The following is a 24,519-nucleotide window of genomic DNA, read 5'->3' on the forward strand; positions in this document are numbered from 1 at the left end:
ATTATTTTGAAAATTATCAAATGCACAATCAACAAGTTTTTTAATTTCACTCATGAAATTAAAAATGGCTAAAATAACTAAAAATTTTATTCTTTACTATTGCTTAGATAAATTCTTATATTTTATTGTAATTAAATAAATTTTTATCTATTAGTTTATACTCAAATAATTAATTATTATTTTAAAAAGAGTTAGACTTCTGTTAAGTCAATGTCAATTGAATTTGTTTTGATCATACAAAGGTTTAAAGGGGTTGATAACATGGATAAAATTTTAAAATTTAAAATAAATAAATAAACAAATTTTAAATTATTTAGAAAATTTTCTTTCTTTCTACTCTCTTCCTTCCGATTCTTACCCCTAGTCACTCAATTCATATTCATTTCAATCATTATTTAATTAGCAAAATTTTTCAAGTCGTTTCAATGCGATTTAAGGTTGTTCTAGCATTATCAACCTTGGATTTGGCTTGCTTGATTTAGTTGAATAATGACCAAGATAGATTTTGATTGAGGGATTTAAAACGATCAAAATTGAAAGGAGAAGAGAGAAAGAAAAAATTTAATTCGTTATTTTTTAAAAAAATTTTGGATTCAATCAACCCATGTCAATTTTCATGTAAACAAAAAAAAATCCAAGCAGCGATAGTGGTAACAGAAATCAACCTTTAATTTTTGAAATAAAAATTAAAATTTTATTTGAGTACAATAAAATATAAAATTTGTCTAAAATAAAAAGTTTAAAGCTAATTTAATATTTTACTCATTAAAGAATTTCTCACATACTTCTTTATAATATATTTAAAGAAATATATATATAATAATATTTTAATATTATTTATGAAATTTAAAAACTTTGTGATTATATATTAAATAATAATTTTAATCTTTAAATACATAATTCAGTACATAAATAAGGTAACTTGTTTTCAGTTTTATACACTCCACTAATTAATTCATATTCTATAATTTTTTTTAAAATAGCTAGACATGAAAAGATTGAATATTTAATCTCATATATAAATATATAATACATAAACAAGCAAACAAACCTATCTTACGAAGAAATCGATCTTTCACGTCTGAAAGTAGAAACTCTTTTTAATTTAGACGTAAAAAATTATTTTTTTTATTTGAGGTTTTTTTTTTATATTTAATAGTTATTTTAGATCTCAATTAATTTAAAATTGAACAAAGTTAAACCTTATAAAAAATATAAAATTTTTTAAATTTATTTTTTTATTCACAAAATTAAAAATTAAAATTTTATTTTAAAAAATCAAACTCGGTAAACATAAAAAATTATATTTGTTGGCAATAGTATTATTTTAGTGGAGGCCATGGTCCACGAAATAAAGTTGAGGTGCTTGACTGATGGGAGAGTTGCATGGATAAAATCATGACTTAGTGTTCTGATTGAGGACACACAAAATTTTGCAAAACTTTGAATCTGAAACCTTACTCCAATTCTTCATCTCTTAATTGCTCAAATCTATTAATATTAAAATTTTTTCCATTTTTATAAATTATTAAATCATCTACAATTAGTCAAATTTCTGTCCTTAAGTCTAATAATTTGTTGTCGCTAAATTTAAAGTCTAATGATTTAATTGTTAACTTGATTGATTTGACTTTTTATTGAATTAATATGACATTGACATTTTCAAAAGTGAAGATATTAAAAAATATATATATGCTCAATTTATCTTTAAATTCCAATATATTTACATCTATGAAGACAAGATTGGAGAGGTGATTTTCTCAAGGAAACAGTGAGCAAGGTGCTGTTTAACCCAGATCTGATACGGCTTTTGGTAAAGATGGAGCAAGAGGAAATTTTAAATAGCTGTTAAAGAGGTAATATCTCGTATTTACTAAATATTAAATTTTTGTGATTTTATATTACAAATGCACGAATCTTTTTGTCCATCAATATTTGCCATATAAGACTGGTTTTGCCTCTTCAATTTGTTGAATCATGGTTAGCTAGTTTCTGATGGCTCTAGGCGGTTATGGAAGCACACAAAAAAAGCTGAGAAGATTGGTTTAAAGGCAAGAACTTTTGATTACAAATTATAGAACACAGAAGATGATGATGATACAACAGCAACCATGGTCTCACGAGGCTAGTCAAAATATGTCAGATTATCAGGTCTCTTGTAATCAGTTGAGAAATATTCTCACCTGCAATTGAACACATTTTTTAACTACAACTTTACAGTGGAAAAACATAAAATGCCTAAGCTTTGTCAATGTTAAAGTTTGCACTTGCACGAGGTTTATAAGCTTGTGACAGAGACAAATGAAATAGCCAAAACCAAAGTGATTGGGGGGCGTTGATTGCGGTGGCAAAATTCCCTTTATCATATCATGTTCAGGCTGGCAAAGACCTCACCTGATTCATTTATTAGGCACAACAGCTCAGGAAAGATGCCATTTTCGGAGCTCTTACGGAAGTTTTACAACTTCTATTGAGCTTTTGCAAGGGTTCGGCTCGATACACCGTGCAATAATTTGACAAATCCAAGAAAACTCAGCTTCCCATCAGTGTGTCTAATCCAGTCATGAAGGACAGAGTGAACAGGAACGGATGGACCCAGTCCAAGTTCCTGGAAAGTTATAGTAAAAATGCTAGAGATTAGTCTAGGTTTCTGTTGCTTCACACCTAACAAGCATCCCAAATAAGCAAAACAAAAGAAAGAAAATGAACTTCCCGCCTCAAAATAACATAAAAAATTAAATTTGCATTGTTAAAATTTATAGAAATCTTAAAAGAACAAAAAGGTTGAGATAAAAAAATCAACATCAATAGTCGTTGAATACATTTTCAGTAAATAAAAGAGAATTAAATGAGGTTTAAAGGCCCAATAAAGTGAAATAAATGCTCCTTAAATCACTCTTTTATTATCAATAACACAACAACTCCACAATTCCGCAACTAACTTTGTAGAGACAACACAACTCTCTTAATTACAGTTGATGCTGACGAGCAAGAAATTAAAAATTCTTAATAAGTTTGGTGTCATAAAAAGAGGAAGATGCCAACAAGTCCATGTGAAGAGAAAATAATAGAGACATAAAGCCAAACAGGTAAAAAATTGAAGTCTAATTCTTGTAAAGGACTGAAACATTAATGTCATAAATACGACTTGTTGAGTTTTCAATGCCTGTCAAGTGTCAACCTACCCACTATCATCTTCTATATGATGTGAAAAATGGCAATAATGGGAATTAAATGATCATCCAAATGGGGCATAGATGCAAAAAAGTTTCCGGGTCAAGCAAGAGGAGATCAACATACCGAAGCTAGCTCTTCAATGAAAATAGCTTTGTTTCCATCCTTCTCAAAAAGTTCATAAGCACAACGAGCATGCTGTTCCCACCGATCAAGAGCCTCCAGCTGATGTACACTTAATGCAGCTGCACAGAATTCATCAAAGTCCATCCTTCTGTATTGAAGTGCATTTAGCTACCACAAAAGGAGAAGGTGAACAAAATTAGATATTCCGACCACCACTAGAATTTTATATAGAATGCCACACCAATCAAAAACAGAAGAAGCACCTACTGATGCTAGAAATTCAGGGATGCGAGAATCCTTCATAGCATCTGTTGCATTTTTCACCAGAGCCTGACCAGATCAAGAGCATTAGATGATTATTCGAAAGAAAACTGCAGAAAAATTTTCAAGATTATGGGAAAAACCAACCACTTTAATATTCTCTAAGCTTATAGTGCCATTTTTGTTTGGCTCCAACAGCACAAACTGCTCCTTCAAGTAAAATAGCTCATCCACAGTCAAAGTTTTAGACAGAGCCTGCAAAAATATCAACGAAAAGGGAAATAAACCTATTGAATAATACAGGAGCTAGAAATCCCACGTATACAGAGGAAAAAGTTTGCATTATAAAAATGGGAAGCCTAATAGGATCAACTGGAGGAGACTTCATGCAATACCAACCTCTAACGTAATAAGATAAACAATTTGACATCTAATGGAAGCACTTACTTTTTCTGAAAAAATTTTCATTGAAGTCTAATGGAAACCCTATTTCTAAAGTACCTCTCACTTCACAATGGAAACTCATACAAACTGTTTCATGACTAAGTACTAAAACAAAGTTTATAAGTTACACTTTTTTGACCTTCAATAATTATTTAGCTCCAACGGAGAAGCCACTGGTGGTTCATACATTCAGGCTCAACTTGTGTTTCATAGCATATTGGTTTTATGCTTACAATCGAATTATAAACCACAAATTTTGGCCACCTCAAGCAACTTTCTAAAGTTGGCCCCAGATTCACCTAAGTTGTTCTGACCGAAATCTTCCCAAATCATGCCTAAGAAAGAAAACACATAAAAAGAGAGATGTGCTTTCTACACACTTGCATAATCACACTACGAATCAGATATAGAGAATAATGTTCATATTTATCACCATATACACACCCTCAATGCAGCTTTCCGAAGAGATGAAGAGCGCAGGTAAGCCTTCATGAGTTTGAATATCAGTATATCCAAGGGCACTTTAATGTTGTTATAATTTTTTATCCAGGGATGACCTGTGGCAAACAACTGTGACTAAAATTTCAAGAACATAAGAATGATGAGTTTATGACAGAAGATGAGGCACTCACTCAAGGCTTGGGCTGCAGTCAATCTTTTCCTTGGGTCCTTATTCAGTAAACGTTTCACAAAATCCCTAGCCTCAGAAGATAGAGACGGCCAAGGCGCTTCATCAAAAATTGGATCAGCTTTTAAAACAGATCGAAAAATCCCAGACTCTGTCCGGGCCCAAAATGGACGACTACCACACAACAGAATATAAGCAATCACACCAATACTCCAGACATCTGCTTCTGTACTGTAAGACCTATGTAGAACTTCTGGTGCTACATAGTACGCGCTACCAACAATGTCATTAAGCCTTTCATCTGCCAATAGAAAAAGACAAAGAAAATATTAACAAATTAATCAAATAACTAAGCAGTATAGCTTAGGCAATAGGAATGTGAGTACAAACCTGGTTTCACAAAATCTGACAAGCCAAAATCTATGGCCTTCAATTGCGAATTTTCATCCTTTGACATAAACAAGAAATTCTGATCCAAAAAATAGCTGAACTTAGAACAATATCGTGTGGGCAAAGTTTTTGTTATATAACTATTAAAACCCTCTGGTGCTAAGAAGATGAAAATGCAATATACTAGCATGGATCACAACCAAGAAGATAAGCCGTAGTTTTTTGGCTAGGCTTAAGTGCTTCTTCTTGAAAGTTACTGCTTAACCAGAATAATTAGCCCGAGGTTATCCTCAACGAAAACCCTTACATGAGACCTTGGAAATCTTATATTGGATCCAAAACCAGCGTAATACGACTCAATAAATAAAATCAGAAAACCTGATTAAAAATGGAAATGTATTTCACCTCAGGTTTAAGATCCCGATGCACAACACCCTGGAGATGGCAAAAGGCAACAACATTAAGTATCTGAATCATCACAGCTTTTGCATCATCCTCGGTGTATTTTCCACCCCTGCATGAATAGAAGCATACACTTCATAAGTAATCAAATCCTGAGTAAGTTCATTCATCCTCAATCTCCTACATTTTGCCTGTCAATATAATTCAGGACCATGAAGCAGTTATTATTACAAGAAATACCTTGAAAGAATTCTTTCCAAGAGCTCCCCTCCTTCACATAATCTGAAAGATGCGTGGTCACTTATTAGAACCCATTGCATACAATCGTCATCAAACCAAAACACACCAAACACAAAATCAGTTCATGTTTCCATACAGAACTTACTCCATTACTATGTAGACATTATCACGGTCCTCATATGCATCGTAGAATTGTACTAAATTGTTATGTCCAGACAGAGCTCTTAATATTTTTACCTCCCTTCTAACATCCTCAATGGCAATTGCTGTGGTCATCTATCAACCAAAAACAAAACCAGAAATCATAACATGTCAATTCAAGGCATAAAATGGCTACCATCCAGAAATAAAATTTTATAATTCACTAATAACAATTATAGAAGTTGCTGCATTCGAAATTTAACTCCATGAATATACATATTATTTTTGAGCTATGATCAATTTATACTCTGTTAAAAAAATTCAGTAAATTCAATATTTAAATTATATTTTCCCATTTGAGTAAATATAACAATCGAATCCACGTACTACTCGATGGATCTCATTCTTCTAGACCTACAATATAAAACACGACACAAATATGATACAAAAATAAGACAAAAATTTTAGCAATAACTATATTTGGCTTTAACGAAATTAAAAAAAATATGTATCTCGTGTTTTTATATTAACACGAATTGTGATACGTAATTTTCGGGTAAAACACAACATAAATACATGAATTTCAATTTTTTATAAGACACAGATATTTAATTATCAGGTCTAATTTCTTCAATGTCAAAGGTTTTCAACCAAATCAATAGACAAAAAATAAAGAAAAAAGAGTAAATTTTCAAAAAATAAAATTAAAACATAAAAATTAAAAAGAAACCTTCGCTTTAGGTACAACTTTAACGGCAACTTGCTGTCCTTTAAGCTCTCCTTTCTTAAACTTCGCCGCACAAGTATAACCGAAATGGCCTCTCCCTACCTCCTCTCCGAGCTCATACTTGCTCCCGAAGTGCTTCGAGAACCCGAAGCTCTTATCGAGTCCAGTACAGGCCGCTCCCGTGGCGTCAGCCGGCTCCAACTCGCTTCCTTCCGGTATGGAGGCCTCATTTGGCTTCACGGACCCGCGCCGCCGCGCAAGCACTGCCTTAATATGCTTCGCCGGCGACGGCGGAGGGAACGGCCTCCTGAAAAACCTTTTCGGAGTCGAATTGGCCGAAGATCTAGCCGGAGACTTCTTGGAGAACAAGAAATGAGCTGGACTCGGACTATAAAACGGAAAAAATGGCGATTTCTTTCCTTCATTGTTGGAATTTGAGCTTCTCTTCTCCTCTTCTTCTTCTTCTTCTTCTTTACCTTGATCTTCCTTAGGATTCCGGTTTTGTTTACCGTTTACTACATCTGGTAAGGGCGAAGCTGGAATAGAGTTAGAGTTACGACGGATATCGTTATTCTGGGGATGGATAGGCGTCGTTCTGGAATCAGATTTAGGAGAAGACAAAGGGTTTGGGAAGGGTTTGGAAGTGCAAAGACCCATTGAAGAGTAAGCCTATCTCTCTCTTTTCCCCCCAAACAGAAAGTAGGATTTTAAATCTCTCATTACACCATTTGAAGTTGGATAAAATCAAAATGAAAATAAAAAAAAAAGAATTATTATTTTCTTCTTTAGATGACTGAAGCTTTTTCTGAAAGTGTTTGTCGGAGAGACATGGGATCTACAGACGATTGTAAAAAGGAAACGACGATGTCTTCACTTTTTCGCTTATATCCAAAAAAATACTAAAAAGAGAGAGTGTTTAATTTTTTTAATTTTGTTGTAAACCTGTAGTAATATATTTTTTTCTAATTGAAACAGATGGATGAGCTTTTGTGGGGCCACGGGTGGTGGTCCAATGAATCGTGACAGGGAGAGATTTTCCACGTGGCATGATCCTGGGGCCGTTTAGTTGAGTTCTGTTTTGATCACAGTAATTAGGTGACGAAATTTCGCCGTTTTTGTTTTTCTTTCGCTTTTTGCTTTTTCCCTATTCTTTTTTTTTTTTTGTTGCAATTGGCATTTTCTCCAATTGCGGTGATTTTGTCGCAAAAAAGTAAAAACAACGTCGTTTAACTTCCTTCGACAACGCTTTCTACTAAAGTCTCCAGTCAGAGTAAAGTGTAGCATATTAATTTTAGTTGATTAAAAATATGAGTATAATCTAAGAAATAAAATTCTTTTCAATTTTTGTTCTTATATTTAATGAAAATTTTAAACACTGTTAATGCAAACTATGAAGTATGTTTACTTTTAAAATTTTAAAGATTTATCCTCATATTTTTTCTTTTAAAAAAAAATCTTAATAGAAAAAGGGTGTTCCTTATTTATAAAATCATAATTCAATCATTAACTATTAACTATTAGATATGAAATTATTTTTTTCAACATCAATCTCCTTGGTTAAGAGACAAGGATTATGTGTTTGTTGAATGATAATATAATTTTTTATAGATAATGCCATTATTGATTCAACGAATTAATATTATTAAATTATGTCCATTATAAAATATTATTTGTTGAATGTTTGCTTTCAAGATTTTAACTTTTTTAAAAAAATGTTTCGATAACATAAATGTGATATTTGCTTGTAAAATCACAATTCAATATTTGATTATTAAATATAAGATCATTTCTCTAGCAATACTAGCCTCTCTAGGTAAAGATATAAATTATTTGTTTGCTAAGATGCAATACAATTTCCCTCAAAACTTAGGGATGACAGAGGATCGGGTCAAGATGAGTTTTTGTTCGCTTCGAATCCGACCTGATTTATAATCATAAAATCCGTACATGCACTTGACATGAATTTTTTGTTTATTTATTTATCTGAACCTGATCTAAATTCAAAATTGTATTTGATTCGATTTGATCCGAAATTAATAAAATATTACTTTTTAAAATATAAAATATTATTTTTAAAAAATAAATATATAAATATATATAAATAAAAAATTAAAAAAATAATTTTTTACATAATGTTAAGTCGAGTCGGATTTATCTAAAATCTAATCTTACCTAAAATTCGATTTTCAAAAAAAAAAATCGATCATATAAAATCGAGTCAAATCGAAACTCATCAATTTCGAGTTGAAGTGTCAATCCTACTCAAACCCTGTCATTGTTGTAATAAAGGAAATCAAACAAGCCAATAAATGGATTTGAGTAACGTAACATTGGAATTGAATTGCCCTTCACATATCTTTTATAATATTATTAGTATTAAATACATATTTGTGATATTTTTTTCATATTGACAGAGGAAAAATTGTGTTTAAAATTAAAATCTTGATATGAATCATACTCCATAAAAATATAGGGTAGCCCACAACTTATTTGCCTTTGTAGACCTTTGATATTATACATATCCTTGATGCGTGTGATTTATTTGTTTGTATAGCCAAAAAAAAAAAAACATAAAATAGGAGTAGCCCAACAAAAATTAATGTTGGGTTTTAATTAAGCAAGACAGCTGATGCCTGTTTCAATTTGTAGGGGCAAATTATTAGCCCATTTTTTTTCCACTTTTTCCAAGCAATGATTATATCTGTTTCTTAAACAGAATTAATCAGCTGTTGAATTTGTTTAATTCAACACAAAAGCAAGTATTGCTGGTAAAAGAAACAAAAGTATTACAGAACAAAAAGGGTGAGCTATGTGACTATGTCAACTAATGTTCTTGGTCTAAACAAAAAGGAGTTAAGCTATATGTATTATTCAACCATGTGCCTCACTAAATATAGTTGAACTAATAATAAATTAACGGGAAAAAGTTGGAGCTAGGTTAAAGTTGGCTTTGGACGGCAAGCCAATAGGCATTTTCTTTTATTTAATGTTACTTGGAAAGTAATTTTTATGTTTAAAAATTATTTTTATTTAATTTAATATTAAATAATAAAATTATAATTTTTCGACTTAAAATTTTTATTTACAAATTTAAACCAAAAACTAATAAATAAATATTTTTATGCTCAATCGTAATTTTCATAAAATAATTTTTATGAAAATGACAAAATAATTATTTTTTATAAAAAAAATTTTGGAGAGAATGCTGAATATTGAGTTTGACCAGTTAAAAATGATGATGGAGGGGCAAAATTGAATATTAGTAAAATATTTTTTTTTTTTGGGTCAAAAAGGGTTCATTGAGTGCATTTAGGTAAAAAATTCTCAAAAATGAAGATGAGGAGAAAGCTTAACGAACGTGAACAATGACTAGAAACGAAAGTAAAGTTATTCCACTCACACCGACAACTACATTTGCAATGTTTTTATATGCTTCAAATCCTACAAATGATGCACATGCTTACCTTTGCCTGGAGAAGTAGATAACTCCACTTTTCTTTTCTTTTAAAAGCAATTGTTTTGGGAACATGGTCAGATACGGATCAAAATGGTATAATAGGTATATATGGATAAACCCAAGGTTAAAAATTTTTTTTTTTAATTTCATAATATTTTTTTATATATATTATAAGTGAACATCCAAAAAAAAATCGAAATCCGCCGCTAAACATAGTTAGGGATTTATATATTCTTTTTGGCTGGTGCTATCTTGGAAACCACAAATTTATTTATTTTTTAGTGAGTCTAAGCTTTATTTGGAAATTTGATTCAAAGGCTCTCACAGCATAGAAATTATGTTTTTTTTATTGAACAATGTTTTTTTTATTGAACATTCTTTCAATCGGACTTCCAAATGAAGCCTAAAAATGGCAATAGGACTTCCCATGTATGAATTTTTTTAAAAAATTATTTTCATTTTCAATCAAAATGGATCAAATGGGGAAGAAAACACATCTTAAAATCTTTTTGGAACATGATCCTTAATAAAGGTTGAATATGGTTAAGAGAGTTCGGTGTAAGTGTTTAAAACCATGCAATATCATATATCATCTTCTTGAGAGTCCCCATGCAACTACTGTCCGATGAATTTTGAAAGTAAAAGCTCCTATTAAACACAAAGCTTCCAAAAGGATTTTGCCAAAGTGTAAAACTGCTTTGCAACTTCTAGAAAATATCATATAGCAGATGAGTTTCCCTATCTGGTGTTTGCACTCTTTTTGGTCAGTTATGCATCAGTTTTAGTACTAACTGGTATATGCAACGTAAGACTACTCGTTTTGCTTCCGGGATTGGCATACGTTGCCGACGAGGAGTCTGTCTCAAAATTTTCGAACCTTTATGACTAACCAGATGTTATGGTACCCCCTAAACCAGACTTGGCATATGTCATGTTTGGTGGAGATTACTGATATCACCCCAGGCTTTAATGGTCCAAACATCAGCACCAGATAAGAGAAATATGTTTACAGAGGTATTGATTATACTCCCCCTAAACCTGTTTGAGCAAGCCTGCCTATAAAGTGCTCTTATGACACCTCCATGAATGACCACAACCACTAGCTCTCCTGCCATTGGGAAATATAGCGACAATCAGAAATTTTAAAACAGAAACATCTTACATCCTAGCAGCAGTGTCAGGTAAAAGTCAGACTAGAAGATTAATTGTAGATGGAACTTGGAAGTAACTAAAGTGGTTAAAAATGAAAGTAATCTGTTGTATAACTTGATTACAATCTGGGAGCTCGAGTTTCTTTTCACAAATGACACAGTAAATAATACCTGTCTGTTTCTGACCAATTATTTGTAATGATGATCTAGAATGGTGATAGAGTTGGTCTAAGCTTTCTCCACCTCCCTATCATCATCGTAATCATCGTAACAGTTTTGATATGTAATACCACCATATGATCGAAGAAAAAGACTTATGGCCAGCAAATTGCTGCGACATATCAGCTAACCATTGATTGACTTGTTGCTCCAACACTAAGATTGTGCCTCATAGCAAACTATTATTATTTATAATTAGCTAGATACCAACAAAAGGAGTTTCTTCTCCATGACGCAGTGTCCAACTCTTAATGTCTTATAAGGAGAACCTCAGCCCAAAACAGAAAATGTACCCCAAAATTGGCCTTGCTTAAATTTTTTATTTTTATTGAGCAGTCTGGGATGAAAGCTCATTTTAAGAGAAAAGCTCCAGCGTGACTCAGTAGGAGGCCATCCCAACTTCAGGAAAGCATAACAGGCGACAAGAAAAGCATCTTCCATTTTAATAAAATGTGAGATTTGAACACAGACCTTGAAAACCATGATTGAAAGCTCTGATACATTATAATTTCAAAACTATTCTACAAACTGCATGCATCACCAAAAATGACATTAAAGCCAAAGCAAACTATTATATAAACCAAAACCCTTATATTTTTTTAAGTACTACTGATAAGCTAATGATAAATCTTCCTCAATTTTGCATTAATTTCAGCCAACAAAGCATCAACTGATAATGAATCAGTCCTGCGTGATGAAAAAGCTCTAGTAGCCTCGGTTCTAACTGTGGCTGCTTCATGGAATAGAAGGCCTTGAACATCCCCTAAATGCAGCAATTGTCTCTGCTGTTTCAAGAGCTCGCTTCAAATCAGAAAAATATATAGCGGATATTTCAGGCTCTCCGGATAGTCCATCAGCTAATTTCACAGCCAGAAAGAAGAGCTTTCAAGCATCAGAGACAGAGAAAGAAATTATTAGTAAACAGCGTACTGAGGCTTCTTGTTGTCTCCCAAATTCATTTAGTTCAACATCCATATGTCCCGATCAAACTAAAAATTAAATTAACCCGAGAAAAAAAAAACAACAAATTTTCTAAAGAACTGTTGTAAAATTTTTTCTCAGGTTTCAAATAATTAATCAAATGAAGTTTTCTTTCTTTATATTTCTAACTGATTTACCAAGAACTAGGTTCGGACATAGTAACTCGGTGGTGCGTACAAACGGCCAAGTTTTGTCGTGTACGAACATTATTTTTTGTGTAAGACGTTTTAAGTTGGCAGACATTTCAAGCCGACGGGTATCTCAACTGACTTAACGTGAAACGCCACGAATCGTGCCTTTCCCTTTTATTTTTTATTTTTTTTCTCTTTTAAAGATTACATGCGAATATACAAATTTCATAAAATTTTATGAAATATTGAAAATTAAAGTTCCAGAGATAGACTCCCATAGCACCACAGCTGGGTGATGCATTTTATGACTGAATCCAAATCACTCGACTGTGATGTGATGCATTTTATAATTGAATCTCTAATTACTCAGCTGTGACACCATAAAAGTTCTTTCTATCACGTTATCAAATAATCCTTAATTTTTAATCTGCGAACCGAAGTTCTGATAAGAAGTTAGCAAATTGGTGCACCTTTCAAATTAATGGTTATTAAAAGAAGAGTTGCATCGTTAATAAAGATAAGAGCAGTTCGAGAATCAAATTTAGAAGTGATAATCCCTGGTGATAGCGGCTTGAATCAGCCCAACAACATCACTTGAATATTCCAGTGCCATTGCCAGAATAATCAATGATAAAGTGCCAAAGGAAACATCAAGTATCAAATATCAACTACAAACTAACCAGATGTTTTGTCCCCGCCAAAACCCGACTTCAGGTATCCTGTTTGATCGAGATGACTAACGTCACCCCAGGATTTTATGGTCCATTGCTCATCAGACAAGTGAAATACGTTTACAGATGTATTAAGCACCTTCCCTGCAGACTTTCCGTTTGGGCAAGCACGCTTGTTGAGTGATCTAATGACACCGCCATGGGAAACCACAACAACTCGCTCTCCTATCACAGAGATAAGCAACTATTCAGATATTTAAACCAGAAATATATTAGCCTAGTAATGTTATAAGGTAACGGTAGGCACTGGAGGGCAAATAAAGTTGTTCAAACACTTGCGTGTTTTAGATATTTACAGCAGCAACACCTTGTTATTGGGCTTAATGGAAAACACTTGCCACTGAGTGCTAAAAATTAAACAAATTATAACAACAAACTATTCATAAACCATATCATTTGCACCTTGATTATGATCCTTTACAAATGATACAACATACCTTTATGCTTCCTACCAATTCTCTGCAACGAAGATGTGCAGCGATGATAGAGTTGGTCTAGGCTTTCTCCACCACCCTGAATATGAAGTGAATCAGAGTAAGCATTTAAATGTATAATAACGTGAAAACCATGATATACTATCATTTTTTCTTTTACTATAATCACACTTAACTAGTTATTGCATATTTTTAGTAACAAGAGCATGTGCTGCACTAGTGATTAAAGATGATTCAAACAAAAAAAGGGCTTACAACTAGATAATAACTGGCACAAATCAACAAACCATCAGTAAACATATTAATGTAAAGTGCAATCAGTACTACAACTTCAGAAGTAAGTATGCTTGTAAAGAGTAGTGGATTGTGATTAAGAATGACTAGCAAGACATGGCCCAAAAATAAGGATAGCTAGCAATGACAACCATTTCCTTCCATGTTGGGAGAGAGAATGCTAAATGCAAAATCAAGAAAAACTAGACTCAATTTGGCCTTTTCAAGTTTAGTATTTAGTGCCAAATTTGAACCTTCGTTTTTGACCAGAAGTCGTAATATTAACTTGAGACATAATGTTAGAGAGCCATGCTTCAAAGATGATTATTTGAACATAATTCTGAAATTTATGAAATCCAAAGCCAGCAATTGTCTAGCCAACACATTACTAATTTAAATAGAGAATATTCTCATACTAGCAAAGCCAGAGACAAATTTATTCCTAGATTTCGCAATGTTATCCTTCAAGTTCAAACCAATCCTAACTTACTGGTATATCTTGATCTGTCCTGTGTGATGAAAAGGCCTTGTAAGCTTTGGGACTGAGCTTGGCTGCTTCACGATATACAAGGCCTTGAAGATCCCCTAAATTTCTCTCCCGTAGGTCTGGATCTGTTATAACCTGGTTCACATCCAACAAACATAGATAACAGAAAATCTTCACATATAGTGCCAAACTCCTCCAAGCTATAGACCATATCTAGCATCATTGAAAACTTGAACCTAAAAATTCTAAAAGAAACTGCCTTAACAGTGGAAAAACACACTTCTAACACATTTTAACTCCAGGAACATTGCTTTGAGATTCATACCTCTAACCCACCACACCTAGCTGCGATTGTCTCAGCTGTCACAAGAGCTCGCTTTAAATCAGATGAATATACAGCAGATATTTTACGCTCCTTAGATAGTCGGTCAGCCACCTATAATAAGTGAGAGGCAGGGAACAAAGAATGAACTTAAGATATCAACATTAGAGAAAGAAATGTCATATGAGCAAAAATTACAAGAACATACTGAAGCTGCTTGCTCTCTCCCAGCTTCATTTAGTTCCACATCCAAATGCCCCTATCAAAAGATATAGGAAAAAACTAATCAAACTATCAAGATAAACTGTTACATTAACCAAGGCATCCACATAACAAGAGTATGGATACGTACAAATGTAATTGAAATTTGAAAATAGAAGGATCAATATGTATAAGAGGTAAATCAAAATGATCAGTCTGAGAACCTTGTCCAAGATTTTATCAAACTATTAAGAGTAATAAAATCATGAGATTGAAACGGATAAGGCTGTTTTGTTCATCATCTTGCACTCTATCATATGAATTTCATCATACAGATAATAAACCATTTCCATCTATGAAGCAGATAAATACCAAGTTCTTTTCTTTACTACTTAAACCTAACAAAACTTTCTTCTCCTTTACTTGATCCAATCCTGAAATAACCAAAAATCAGATTATATAAAGTGTGAACATTTACTTCATATTCAAAATCTCAAAATAGAGTTATAATCTTCCAAAATGAAATTAAAGATTAAGTATTTATCAATAATAAATAAAAAATATTAAGTATTTATCAATAATAAATCAAACTTACTTAAACGTGATTAAAATCAATAATCCAAACAAACAAATAAACAAATAGATCATAGAATCTCCCGCGCACGCAATATCCCTAATTATCCGATAATTTCCAGAAAAATGATATATTTGACATTTTTATGTCCAATTCAAATTCCAAAATATATAAAATATTAAATATTTTTTAAAAAATGTGAAATTTTTCGAGAAATTCAAACCTGAATTCTTCCATCAGCATTCCACTCCGTTTCTCCATGTCGCACCACCACAATCTCAGCATAAGCACCATCCACGCAGCTGTAATTTGACACAAATTTATTAAATCGAAAAAAAGAAGGTCCTTTTGCAGTTTCCAGTTTGAGTTATGGTAAAGAAATTTAACAAATTTAAGGATGATTTAGTTTACCTAGAGTTAGAGTCGGACATTGGTAGCGAGTAGGCCGGTTTGACAAGATGAGTCGAGCGGCGACTAAAGGAAAGGCTTTGTTTCGGTACATTATTACGGTGGAGCGTTTTTATAGCTGAAGGAAATTGCACGTAAACTGGAATCTTGACTGACCCTGACGAGAAATGCGGAGAATGCAGACATTCTGCTAAAGGGTACTGGGTGCGCAATGCGCTCATCTTTAAAAAGAAAATTTTTTTTTCAAGAAAAACGTGGTAATAATTAGGGGCTTAATTACAACCTTAGCCTGTAAATGGATGGACCAAATGCAAGAATTGCAGATTATTTTGATGTCGTTGCAGGAACAAGCACTGGTGGGTTGGTAGCCACCATGCTTACAGCCCCAAGCATGGGAAACAGACGACAACCCATGTACGAGGCTCAGGACAACAACAAATTCATTTGCTTTTTTTTTTTTAAAAAAAATCTCAGAGGTAATTTATTTAATTAAAGGATAGACATAGCAACATGGACTTGTACAAGTATTACAAGAATCTAGCTCGGACGTATACCGTACATGTAAAGCCAACAGATACGACATTACAAGAAAGGCAAGCCGGTGAAAACAAGGCATTCCTAGGACTTGGGGTTTCAAATGACTTTTTTTTTTAATTCCTATGAAAATTTGATTTGGAAAACGACAGAATTGTAGCAATTAAGTCGGACTCATAATGCAAATGTTTCAGAGAAATCCCAACATGGGAAATCTGTTTTCTTGATCAACAATAACAGCGATGGAGTCATTTGATGAAACAACAGCGAACTACTGGGACCAAGCACGAGAATCATACAAAGGAAGTTGCAACATCTTGGAGGCCAAGGTGGAAGAACTGAAGAAATAAAGGAAGAGCTAAAAAGAGCCAAGGATGATGCCATCGAATCATGGTTAGACTCCACACCTCTTATTGATGAGCTTGAAAGCCTAAAATCAGACCTCGCCACTGCTTAAAATCGATGTTTTATGTCTAATAATGTAATTTTGGCGCCTGAATAACAACTTGAGACCGTTGTCATGGACGTTAGATCCAAAAGGGAGGAAGAACTCGGGGCCACAAAGATGATCAATGAAATAAACCGAGCTCTAGAACAAACACGCGAAGAGTTGAAGCAATTGAAGGCAGATAAGGATGAAGAGCGCACGGCAAGATCTAAACTAAAACAAACCTTGCGGCTAAGGAGGCAGACTCTTCGGACATTGCAACTCACACTTCGAGCCATGCGAATAGAATCAGAAGCTTTTGGAGCATCAGCAGCTGAAGCACTTCGCTACATCAATCATCCAGAATCAGACAATTTCCCAGTACAACTAACTCAGGAAGACTACTATGCCCTAAAGAGAAGAGCTGAAGAAGAAACATTATTGGCAGATTGGCGAGTTTCAGTAGCAATGGAACAGAAGGTTACAGCAGAGGCAGGGCGAAACTTAGCTTTAAAAGGATTAAAAGAAACACATCCAGACAACAGATCAAGGAGGAGAAAGACAGTGGATAAGATACTTGTAGATGAAGAAACAAAACAGGAGGAGCCAGAAGTAGTCGAAGTCCTAAATAGAAGATATGCATTCCCAAAAGCTCGAGCGAAAGCAATTGCTGAGAACAAGCAAGCGAAGCCACAATGGTGGATGAAGTGGAAAAGAAGGAAAAATAAAGAGTTTGAAAAGAAAAAGAAAGTATCGATTTTATGTCAAATAAAAAGTTTTATTGTGCGCATAAAAAGATTGTTCAGATAAGCTCAAACAAACATGCAAGGAAATTTTCAGTTTAAGACCAGAAATAAATAGGAAGAAAAGACAATTCCGAATTAAGATTCACCCAGGTTTTGAGTATTTCTAAAAAGAGATCTGGCAGGAAATTTTCGACAATGCTTATTTCAAGAATTTGATTAATAACAAGGGCCCACTTTATTAAGACCAACAGCTCTTCAATGAGGGCTCCATGGACTCTCAGGTCACTGCATATAGCGACAACCCCATCACATTTTATGCTGAGTTTGCTGATGCCATTGTGAAAATGGGAAACCTTAGCCCCTTGACAGGAAACAATGGGGAAATTTGCACTAATTGCAGGAAAGTGAACTGATATATGGATAACTTAAACCTTCTAAAATCTACTAATTCGTTCAACTCATGGGATGAAAATGTCACCTTCTGTAAGACATACATAAAAAAAGAGCTTTCTCAAATTCGGAAGCTCTAAAAAATAGTCAATAGCACACAAAAACAAACCTGCTCATATATCCTACTTCTGGATATGCTTCAAGGATGGCAAGGCTTCAGGAACTTTAATAAGGCATTGATGACAGAGATCAGGTGGGAAGCTCTTGGTTAAGCTCTCCATGGCCACAAGTCAGACAGCATCTTTCAAGGTGTCCAACGCAATGCTTAAAGCTGCCTTATCAGCAGAAACCTTTAAAATAATGTACAGTGCTTCTTCCTCTCGTCAATGTTATCCAAAAATATGGTTCTTCTTGGACTCCTGGTTAATAGATCTATTAATGGTACCAGAAGGGCTGGGATGATAACTATTTTGACTCGAGCGTGGAGAAGACAAACTAGGAAGAGCCTCAAGGGTAGATCGAGGAGAATATCGTGGGGCCACTGTTAAGTTGGAACTCTTGTAATAAGATCGTTGTGCAGTCTCACTGGAGAAAAAGAATGGAGTAGACAGTCAAGAAAAGAATAGAGTTTACCAACTTGATTGAGTTTTTTTTTTATTTTTTAGAACTGCAGTAAGGATATGCAAATGACAGAGTATAAGTTCAAAGGCAATGCAAAATGTAACTCTTTACCTGTCAGGAGTCACAATTTTAGTATTTCGCAGGCTTTGCTGAACTGGCAATTGATCCAGTTTAAATTCAGATCGCTCTGTTGGACTAAGGGGCATATCCTGTATATATATTAAACCAGTTAGTAAACAAAGTATTAGATGTCAGCAGCAACAAAAGGGGAAGTATTCTTATTTACCATGGACTTTTGCACATTAGATGATGAGCGACTAGGTGAGGCACCCGACTGTGATGAGCATTTTACAAATGGATGCTCAAGTAACATGCTTGCAGATGGTCTCTCTGCAGGATTTCTTCGGAAGCAGCAGCGCAGGAAATCCTTCCCTTCAGGTGATAACGTTTCAGGTATGGGAGGGGTATCCCTCATCACTTTAAACATAGCTGCAGCCTGCATTAACAAAGAGAATGTGGAGAAATTAAAAATGGCTCTTATTTAAAAACAAACTAGACCACGCAATTTATTGTCCTTGTCATGCAGACAATTATGGCACTCTTATAAGTCTTTAATGATTGGCGGACAAGTAAGGCCATCCAGCACAATCTAATTGGTAAACAATGCATAACTATTAGCAGTATTAGAAACACAGTACCCAACTCTTTGTTCTTTTTTTTTTTTTCTGAAATCTGATGACTTTTAATGCAACAGTGAAAAGTTGGCATGTTTAAATTTTCTCCAATGCTCAGCATGATTAATAAAGTGAATTGAGATACATCAGGTGCTTACCCCTTCATACTCACTCCATGGTGCTTTACCAGTGAACATTTCGATAATCGTACAACCCAAACTCCAAATATCAACGGCTAGAGCGAGAGCAGAACTACTATCTTTCTGCATCACAGCTTGCATCAACTGCAGGGAAATGAATGTCAGTATGTTGAAACTACAGACCAATATGTATTGATATATTTGCGATATGGTACCTCTGGAGCCATCCAGTATGGGCTTCCCTTCAAAGATAGATCAGCTCTTTGTCCACTAAGCTGTGCAACAAATGGATCCAAAATCATTGAAGCAATCAGGAAAATAACAACTAGCAAAGACCTTGAAGCAAGATATCTTGGAAGAACAATAAGTAATGAAAAGCAAATTATGATGATGATGGTAACACATCTGCTACACCAAGCTAATCAACTCTAATTTTTGCACAGCTCATAACTGCCACAGTTAACTATTAATAGTACAGAATACCTCATCTTTCTTCTGATTCTTGTTATTTTGGCTTGAATATCAAATTAGATCTAAGTCTAGAATTTTTTCTATTTGATAATACAATCATGGGTATCCTCAAGCTTTGCCAGGATCAAATTCCCTCCGTGAGTGACCTTAAGGGCGTACTCTCTCCCACATCGGTCTGATGTATCCAGGATTTTACTTCCGGAGTGCTCCCCACAAGAATTGAACCCTAGTTGACAAGGAAAGGGAGCTCCTCTCCTTAGTCACTGCACTAACCGTTTTGGATAAGGCTTTAGATCTTGAAAGCAAGTACCTTTGCTAATACAGCATTTGATGTCTTGTAGACCAAAGGAACATAGTACCATACTTGTAAAGCAAAGAAAATGAAGATTTAAAGGATTCCTTGCTTGAAGACTACACAGTTTCAATTCTGCCAGCACATACCAGGTGTTGCAACTTTATACAAGCACAGTAATAATCTCAACTAAAAAGATTTAATCTGTCTTTATAACTTCCTGTGTGCTTATGTCAATATATATTCATCACCTCTTTTACACTTCACTAAAATGTCCATAAAAGGACTGCAGTTGTGAGAATGAATTCAAATAAAAATTTCTTTTCATGTTAAATTATTTATTGTTGTGTGGGGAAGGGTGGGTGGACATTAACTCATAAAAGATCCTATGGCTACAAATTTACATGCCTTATCTGTGACTAGCATGCATGCAAAGAGAAGGGGAAGATATGAAACTCACATGTTTGGACATCCCAAAGTCAGCTAGCTTGACGACTCCAGATGCATCAACAAGCAAATTAGCCCCTTTAATATCCCTAAATAGAACAGTTAAAGAGCATACTAAGCACCAATAATTCATGCAAGAATACTAAAATAGGCTCTTTTCCTCTTCTCAAACTACTAGTCTTTCTGTGCTTAAAATTTGAATTAGAATTTAATACTAGATGTTATTCACTTTTACACTCTACTTGGCTATTTTAGGGTGCATGACAAGCCTTATTTTAACCCAGAAATCAGGACTGTGCTTTGTACCTGTGGATTGTCTTTGTGCCGTGCAGGTAAGCCAACCCAGAAAGAATATGGCGAGTAAAATTGCGAACAACAGATTCTGTTACGGCACCACAGTGATCACGAACATATTTATTAATTGAACCAGGATGAACATACTCCAGATATATGTAGAACTTGTCTTCAACCTGCATATGCATAATTTGAAGTCCTTAGCAGAAGTTCTTGAGATAATAAGTGGAGTAAGAAGAAGAGGTGAAATCCTATACATGCAATTGGCATGTTACTTACTATTTCACTACCATAGTACTGAACTATATTTGGATGCTTGAGCTGGCTAAGAACCTTAATCTCCTGCAATTAAAGAAGTAGTTAGGAAGGCGGTAGAAGAAACTAACAGCATTAGTAATCATTAAATTCTCACTCTTCTCTCTCTAGAGTGAAGAAATGTAATATTTGCTGCAGAAAAACCTGCTCTAGTTGCTTTATACACTCTGCAGATTTTGGGTCATCAGGAAATATCTCAACTTCTTTCATTGCACATAAAGCTCCAGTTTCTCTGTCAGAAAGAAGAAGCCCCTTTAGCGTTGAGATAGCAAGAGCAACAGACAGCAAAGATACATAGAACTTGTATACCTGTTACTGGCAACATAAACACTTCCAAATGTACCACGTCCAATAAGCTTGCCTTTTTGCCATTGACAATTCATTGGCAATGGCTCCAGTTTAGTTGTAACTTGGGGAATGGAAGCTGATGGTGAAGCCATGGCTGCTCCTGGAGGAAGAGGTAATGGATGGACATTGATAGGGCCATTACTTTCAGGTCTGGATGATGAGATCTCAAGTAACAACTTCTGATGTACCGGTGAAGGAGGTCCACTTTGGCTTCTATTCTTTCGACAAGGACTTCTATTTGGTGGGCTGTGAAGTGGAGTATTATCGGTGCTAAATGCAATGTAATCATAGAATGCTGGGGGAGGAAGCCCTGCAACATCTAATGTCAGCATCTCTGGTGCCGACCAGACTTGTTTACCTGTAGGAACAATATAGTGTGGATACATGTCACCAGCACTCATTCTGCGTGGGCTAGTTACAGCAGGACTGCTGTATGGACTCGTGGGAAAACTTCTAACAGGAACATTCACCCTAAACTCATCCTGAGAACTGTCCCCTCTATTGACTTCTTGATGTAACACCTTAGAGGATGATCTTGTGTCCGCATGTTCTGCTATCTTCCTTGAGTCACGAGAAGCAAACATACTGTAATAGGATAAATTAACAAACTCTCAGTTATTGCAAAACCAGTAAAAGAAGTTATCAGAACGTCTATAATGACTCTAAATATAAAACCTAAAACTGCTCTGCAAAACAAAAAGCACATTTTATTAAAGCAGCGCGGCCAAGATGTTAATAACAAACCCATACATGAAAGAAGCTTTAAATTTTCAGATTGAGCATTCAGATTATCAATCAAATAATATTACAATCATGAATAAACCATGCCTTAGATCATAATTAGTTTCTAAAATTTCCTAAAATTAGCAAAATTGACAAATGAAATATCAATTTTGTTAAAAGATAAAAATAAATAATCCTTTTTAAAATTTGTAACCTATTGCATCAATTAAGACAGGATCAAGAAATCTCTAAGTAAATATTAATTAAAACTAATAACTAAGAAGAAAAAAGAAATCACCTTGAATTGAAAGGAGTTCCATCTGCTTTTTCTCTATCTCTATCCTCTAAACCTTTGCCATGTCCAACTTCATTAGGCGACGGCAACCGTTGCTCCCCGTCTCCTTCTGGAACAGGAAGCGGAAGCGGCAACGGCACCGCCAACCCCGATGATGTTGTCTTCGAAGCCGGAGCCGACGACGACAACGGAGTATCGTAACTGCTGGAGAGCGGCGTCGCCACCGCCTCCGTCTGCGCAATCTCCTGCTTGCTGAGACGCCTTAACTCCTTTAGCCTCGTCAGCTTGGGGCCCGCAATGCGAAACCCCAAGTAATGGGAACGAGAATTGTGACGTTGATTGTGATTACGCTTATGATAATTCTGATTATTACTATTATCTTGCAAATGCTTCTCGGGAGAAGTTGCCGACCTGGCGGCGGTGGTGGAAGAAGAAGACGAAGAAGAAAAGGAAATATTAGGCCAACGCATGGCTAGAAATCATTCTAAAAACAAGAAATCAAATCTCCAAAGCCAAAGAATCAGAAAGAAAAAAAAAAGGAAAATCCATAAATTTAGGTTTAAAAAGAACAAGATGTGCAATAACATAAGCCGATGATGTTACAAAAGATTGAAAGGAAGCCGAGCTTCCGTTTGCAATTTGGATGTCGGGAAACCGGGTTTTTTTTTTTTTATATGTTAGGTCTGAAACAACTCGGGTTTGCGATCGAAGCCTTGTTGTTTTTAAGGAGGTCAATAAAGCTAAGATGCTCTTGCTTTTTCGCTTCGCCCTTTTTTTATTATAATATATTTTTGAAGAATATCTCTTTCTTTTGTTTTTTTTTATTCAGATTTAATTGGATTTATTTAGGGGAGACAGCGTGTGGGACTATATATTTTTTTCTGTCGTTAGAACATGGCGTGAATTTCCGTTAAATTACAATAACAAAGTTGCTGTTGGATTAGTTGGTTAATGACGCGGCAATAATGATAATTTATGTAAAACTGAATTAACGAATTTATGTAAATGTTCTAATGGAGGTTTAGTGGTTTAATTACATTCTATAATAAATAAAAATAAGGAAAAAAATAAAACACAAAGCCAACCTTTTGGTTAGTTATTGACACATAACACAATGTTTTTTTGTTATAATCGCTGATTTTAATCGTAAATGTAAATAAAAATTAATTGACATCTTACATTTTATTATATTTTTAAAGTCAAGATTTTCAATTTTAAATATGCATTTCCAATTAAAATGATAATGATTTTAAAGAAAAAAAAACTCATTTTTTACAAAAAATCATAATTTAAAAATAAAAAAAATTATAAAAAGTTCAGAATTAAACTTTAAATCTATTAAATATTATTTTTTAAATAATAACATAATTATTAAATAAAATTTTAAATTAAAAATCATCATTTTGAATCCAAAATCATACATATGGATTAATAATGGACACCGACATGTTTGCCAAAGAAAAAGGAATACATCCTTGATGTAGTTGAATATTCATTTTTGTTGTTGATCTATCTTTTTTAGTACTAAAGAAATATAATGTATATTAGTTCTGTTCCATGCAAAAAAAATTAGTAATATAATAAATTCAACTTTAGAATTTGAATTTGGACCCTTTTTTTTTTTTTTTTCCTTAGTGAAGATCAACATCATCGGTTATTTGAAGAAGTTTCGATGACCACTCATGTTAATTGAGCATTGATAATGGTGCAAAAATTTCTTATTCTTTATAGCTACGCCTTGCATCATTTGAAAAAAAAAAAGTAACACTGCAGACTCATTCCAAAGGGTGATTAATTCAATTCAACCACTATGTTAGATTGATGCATATGGTTGATCATGGATAAGATAAATTTAAAAAAAAAAGCCTAAAATCTAACACCTTAACTGGCATAAAGGAAG

General features: G+C 34.1%; 3 protein-coding genes across 4 annotated transcripts; all 3 read right to left on the reverse strand.

Moving 5' to 3' along the window:
• Positions 1-2,041: 2,041 nt before the first annotated feature.
• On the reverse strand, positions 2,042-7,405 carry LOC111316210 (CDPK-related kinase 5-like). The gene is made up of 11 exons (XM_022918222.2): positions 6,537-7,405; positions 5,811-5,941; positions 5,666-5,707; positions 5,429-5,537; positions 5,024-5,102; positions 4,638-4,934; positions 4,450-4,562; positions 3,709-3,816; positions 3,568-3,630; positions 3,301-3,468; positions 2,042-2,608 (listed from the first exon to the last, which is right to left on the reverse strand). Exons 1-11 carry the CDS (start codon positions 7,188-7,190, stop codon positions 2,468-2,470), a joined length of 1,905 nt encoding a protein of 634 aa, XP_022773957.2. The 5' UTR covers positions 7,191-7,405; the 3' UTR covers positions 2,042-2,467.
• Positions 7,406-12,980: 5,575 nt separating this feature from the next.
• LOC111317122 (phosphoglycerate mutase-like protein 4) lies at positions 12,981-18,310 on the reverse strand. 2 transcript variants are annotated; one of them, XM_022919476.2, is made up of 8 exons: positions 18,169-18,309; positions 15,906-16,123; positions 15,718-15,796; positions 14,928-14,978; positions 14,723-14,833; positions 14,401-14,532; positions 13,641-13,716; positions 12,981-13,368 (listed from the first exon to the last, which is right to left on the reverse strand). In XM_022919476.2, the coding sequence occupies exons 2-8, from the start codon at positions 16,121-16,123 to the stop codon at positions 13,148-13,150; spliced, it is 888 nt and encodes a 295-aa protein (XP_022775211.2). In that variant the 5' UTR covers positions 18,169-18,309; the 3' UTR covers positions 12,981-13,147. The 2 variants fall into 2 exon arrangements, with proteins under 2 accessions (XP_022775211.2, XP_022775212.2); XM_022919477.2 differs by lacking the exon at positions 15,906-16,123 and having other exon boundaries at positions 18,169-18,310.
• On the reverse strand, positions 18,004-23,314 carry LOC111317121 (mitogen-activated protein kinase kinase kinase 5-like). Its single transcript, XM_022919475.2, has 11 exons — positions 22,623-23,314; positions 21,563-22,186; positions 21,398-21,485; positions 21,218-21,280; positions 20,951-21,114; positions 20,658-20,733; positions 19,650-19,709; positions 19,453-19,578; positions 18,907-19,116; positions 18,732-18,829; positions 18,004-18,584 (listed from the first exon to the last, which is right to left on the reverse strand). The coding sequence occupies exons 1-11, from the start codon at positions 23,087-23,089 to the stop codon at positions 18,389-18,391; spliced, it is 2,172 nt and encodes a 723-aa protein (XP_022775210.2). The 5' UTR covers positions 23,090-23,314; the 3' UTR covers positions 18,004-18,388.
• Between the last annotated feature and the right edge of the window lie 1,205 nt (positions 23,315-24,519).

This window comes from Durio zibethinus, chromosome 24 (genome assembly GCF_047325235.1).
Source record: "Durio zibethinus cultivar Kanyao isolate XHJ-2024 chromosome 24, ASM4732523v1, whole genome shotgun sequence".
NCBI lineage: Eukaryota > Viridiplantae > Streptophyta > Magnoliopsida > Malvales > Malvaceae > Durio > Durio zibethinus.

Coding starts and splice junctions, on each gene's coding strand:
- LOC111316210 (XM_022918222.2), bottom strand. CDS start 7,190: ATGGGTCTTTGCACTTCCAAACCCTTCCCAAACCCTTTGTCTTCTCCT. Junction 4,935..5,023: donor GTCAGATTTTGTGAAACCAG/GTTTGTACTCAC, acceptor TTCTATTGGCAG/ATGAAAGGCTTAATGACATT. Junction 4,563..4,637: donor GACTGCAGCCCAAGCCTTGA/GTGAGTGCCTCA, acceptor TGTTTGCCACAG/GTCATCCCTGGATAAAAAAT.
- LOC111317122 (XM_022919476.2), bottom strand. CDS start 16,123: ATGAGCGCATTGCGCACCCAGTACCCTTTAGCAGAATGTCTGCATTCT. Junction 15,797..15,905: donor ATGTCCGACTCTAACTCTAG/GTAAACTAAATC, acceptor GTCAAATTACAG/CTGCGTGGATGGTGCTTATG. Junction 13,369..13,640: donor AATTGGTAGGAAGCATAAAG/GTATGTTGTATC, acceptor TCTCTGTGATAG/GAGAGCGAGTTGTTGTGGTT.
- LOC111317121 (XM_022919475.2), bottom strand. CDS start 23,089: ATGCGTTGGCCTAATATTTCCTTTTCTTCTTCGTCTTCTTCTTCCACC. Junction 20,734..20,950: donor GGCACAAAGACAATCCACAG/GTACAAAGCACA, acceptor TGTTCTATTTAG/GGATATTAAAGGGGCTAATT. Junction 19,579..19,649: donor CATACTGGATGGCTCCAGAG/GTACCATATCGC, acceptor ATTTCCCTGCAG/TTGATGCAAGCTGTGATGCA.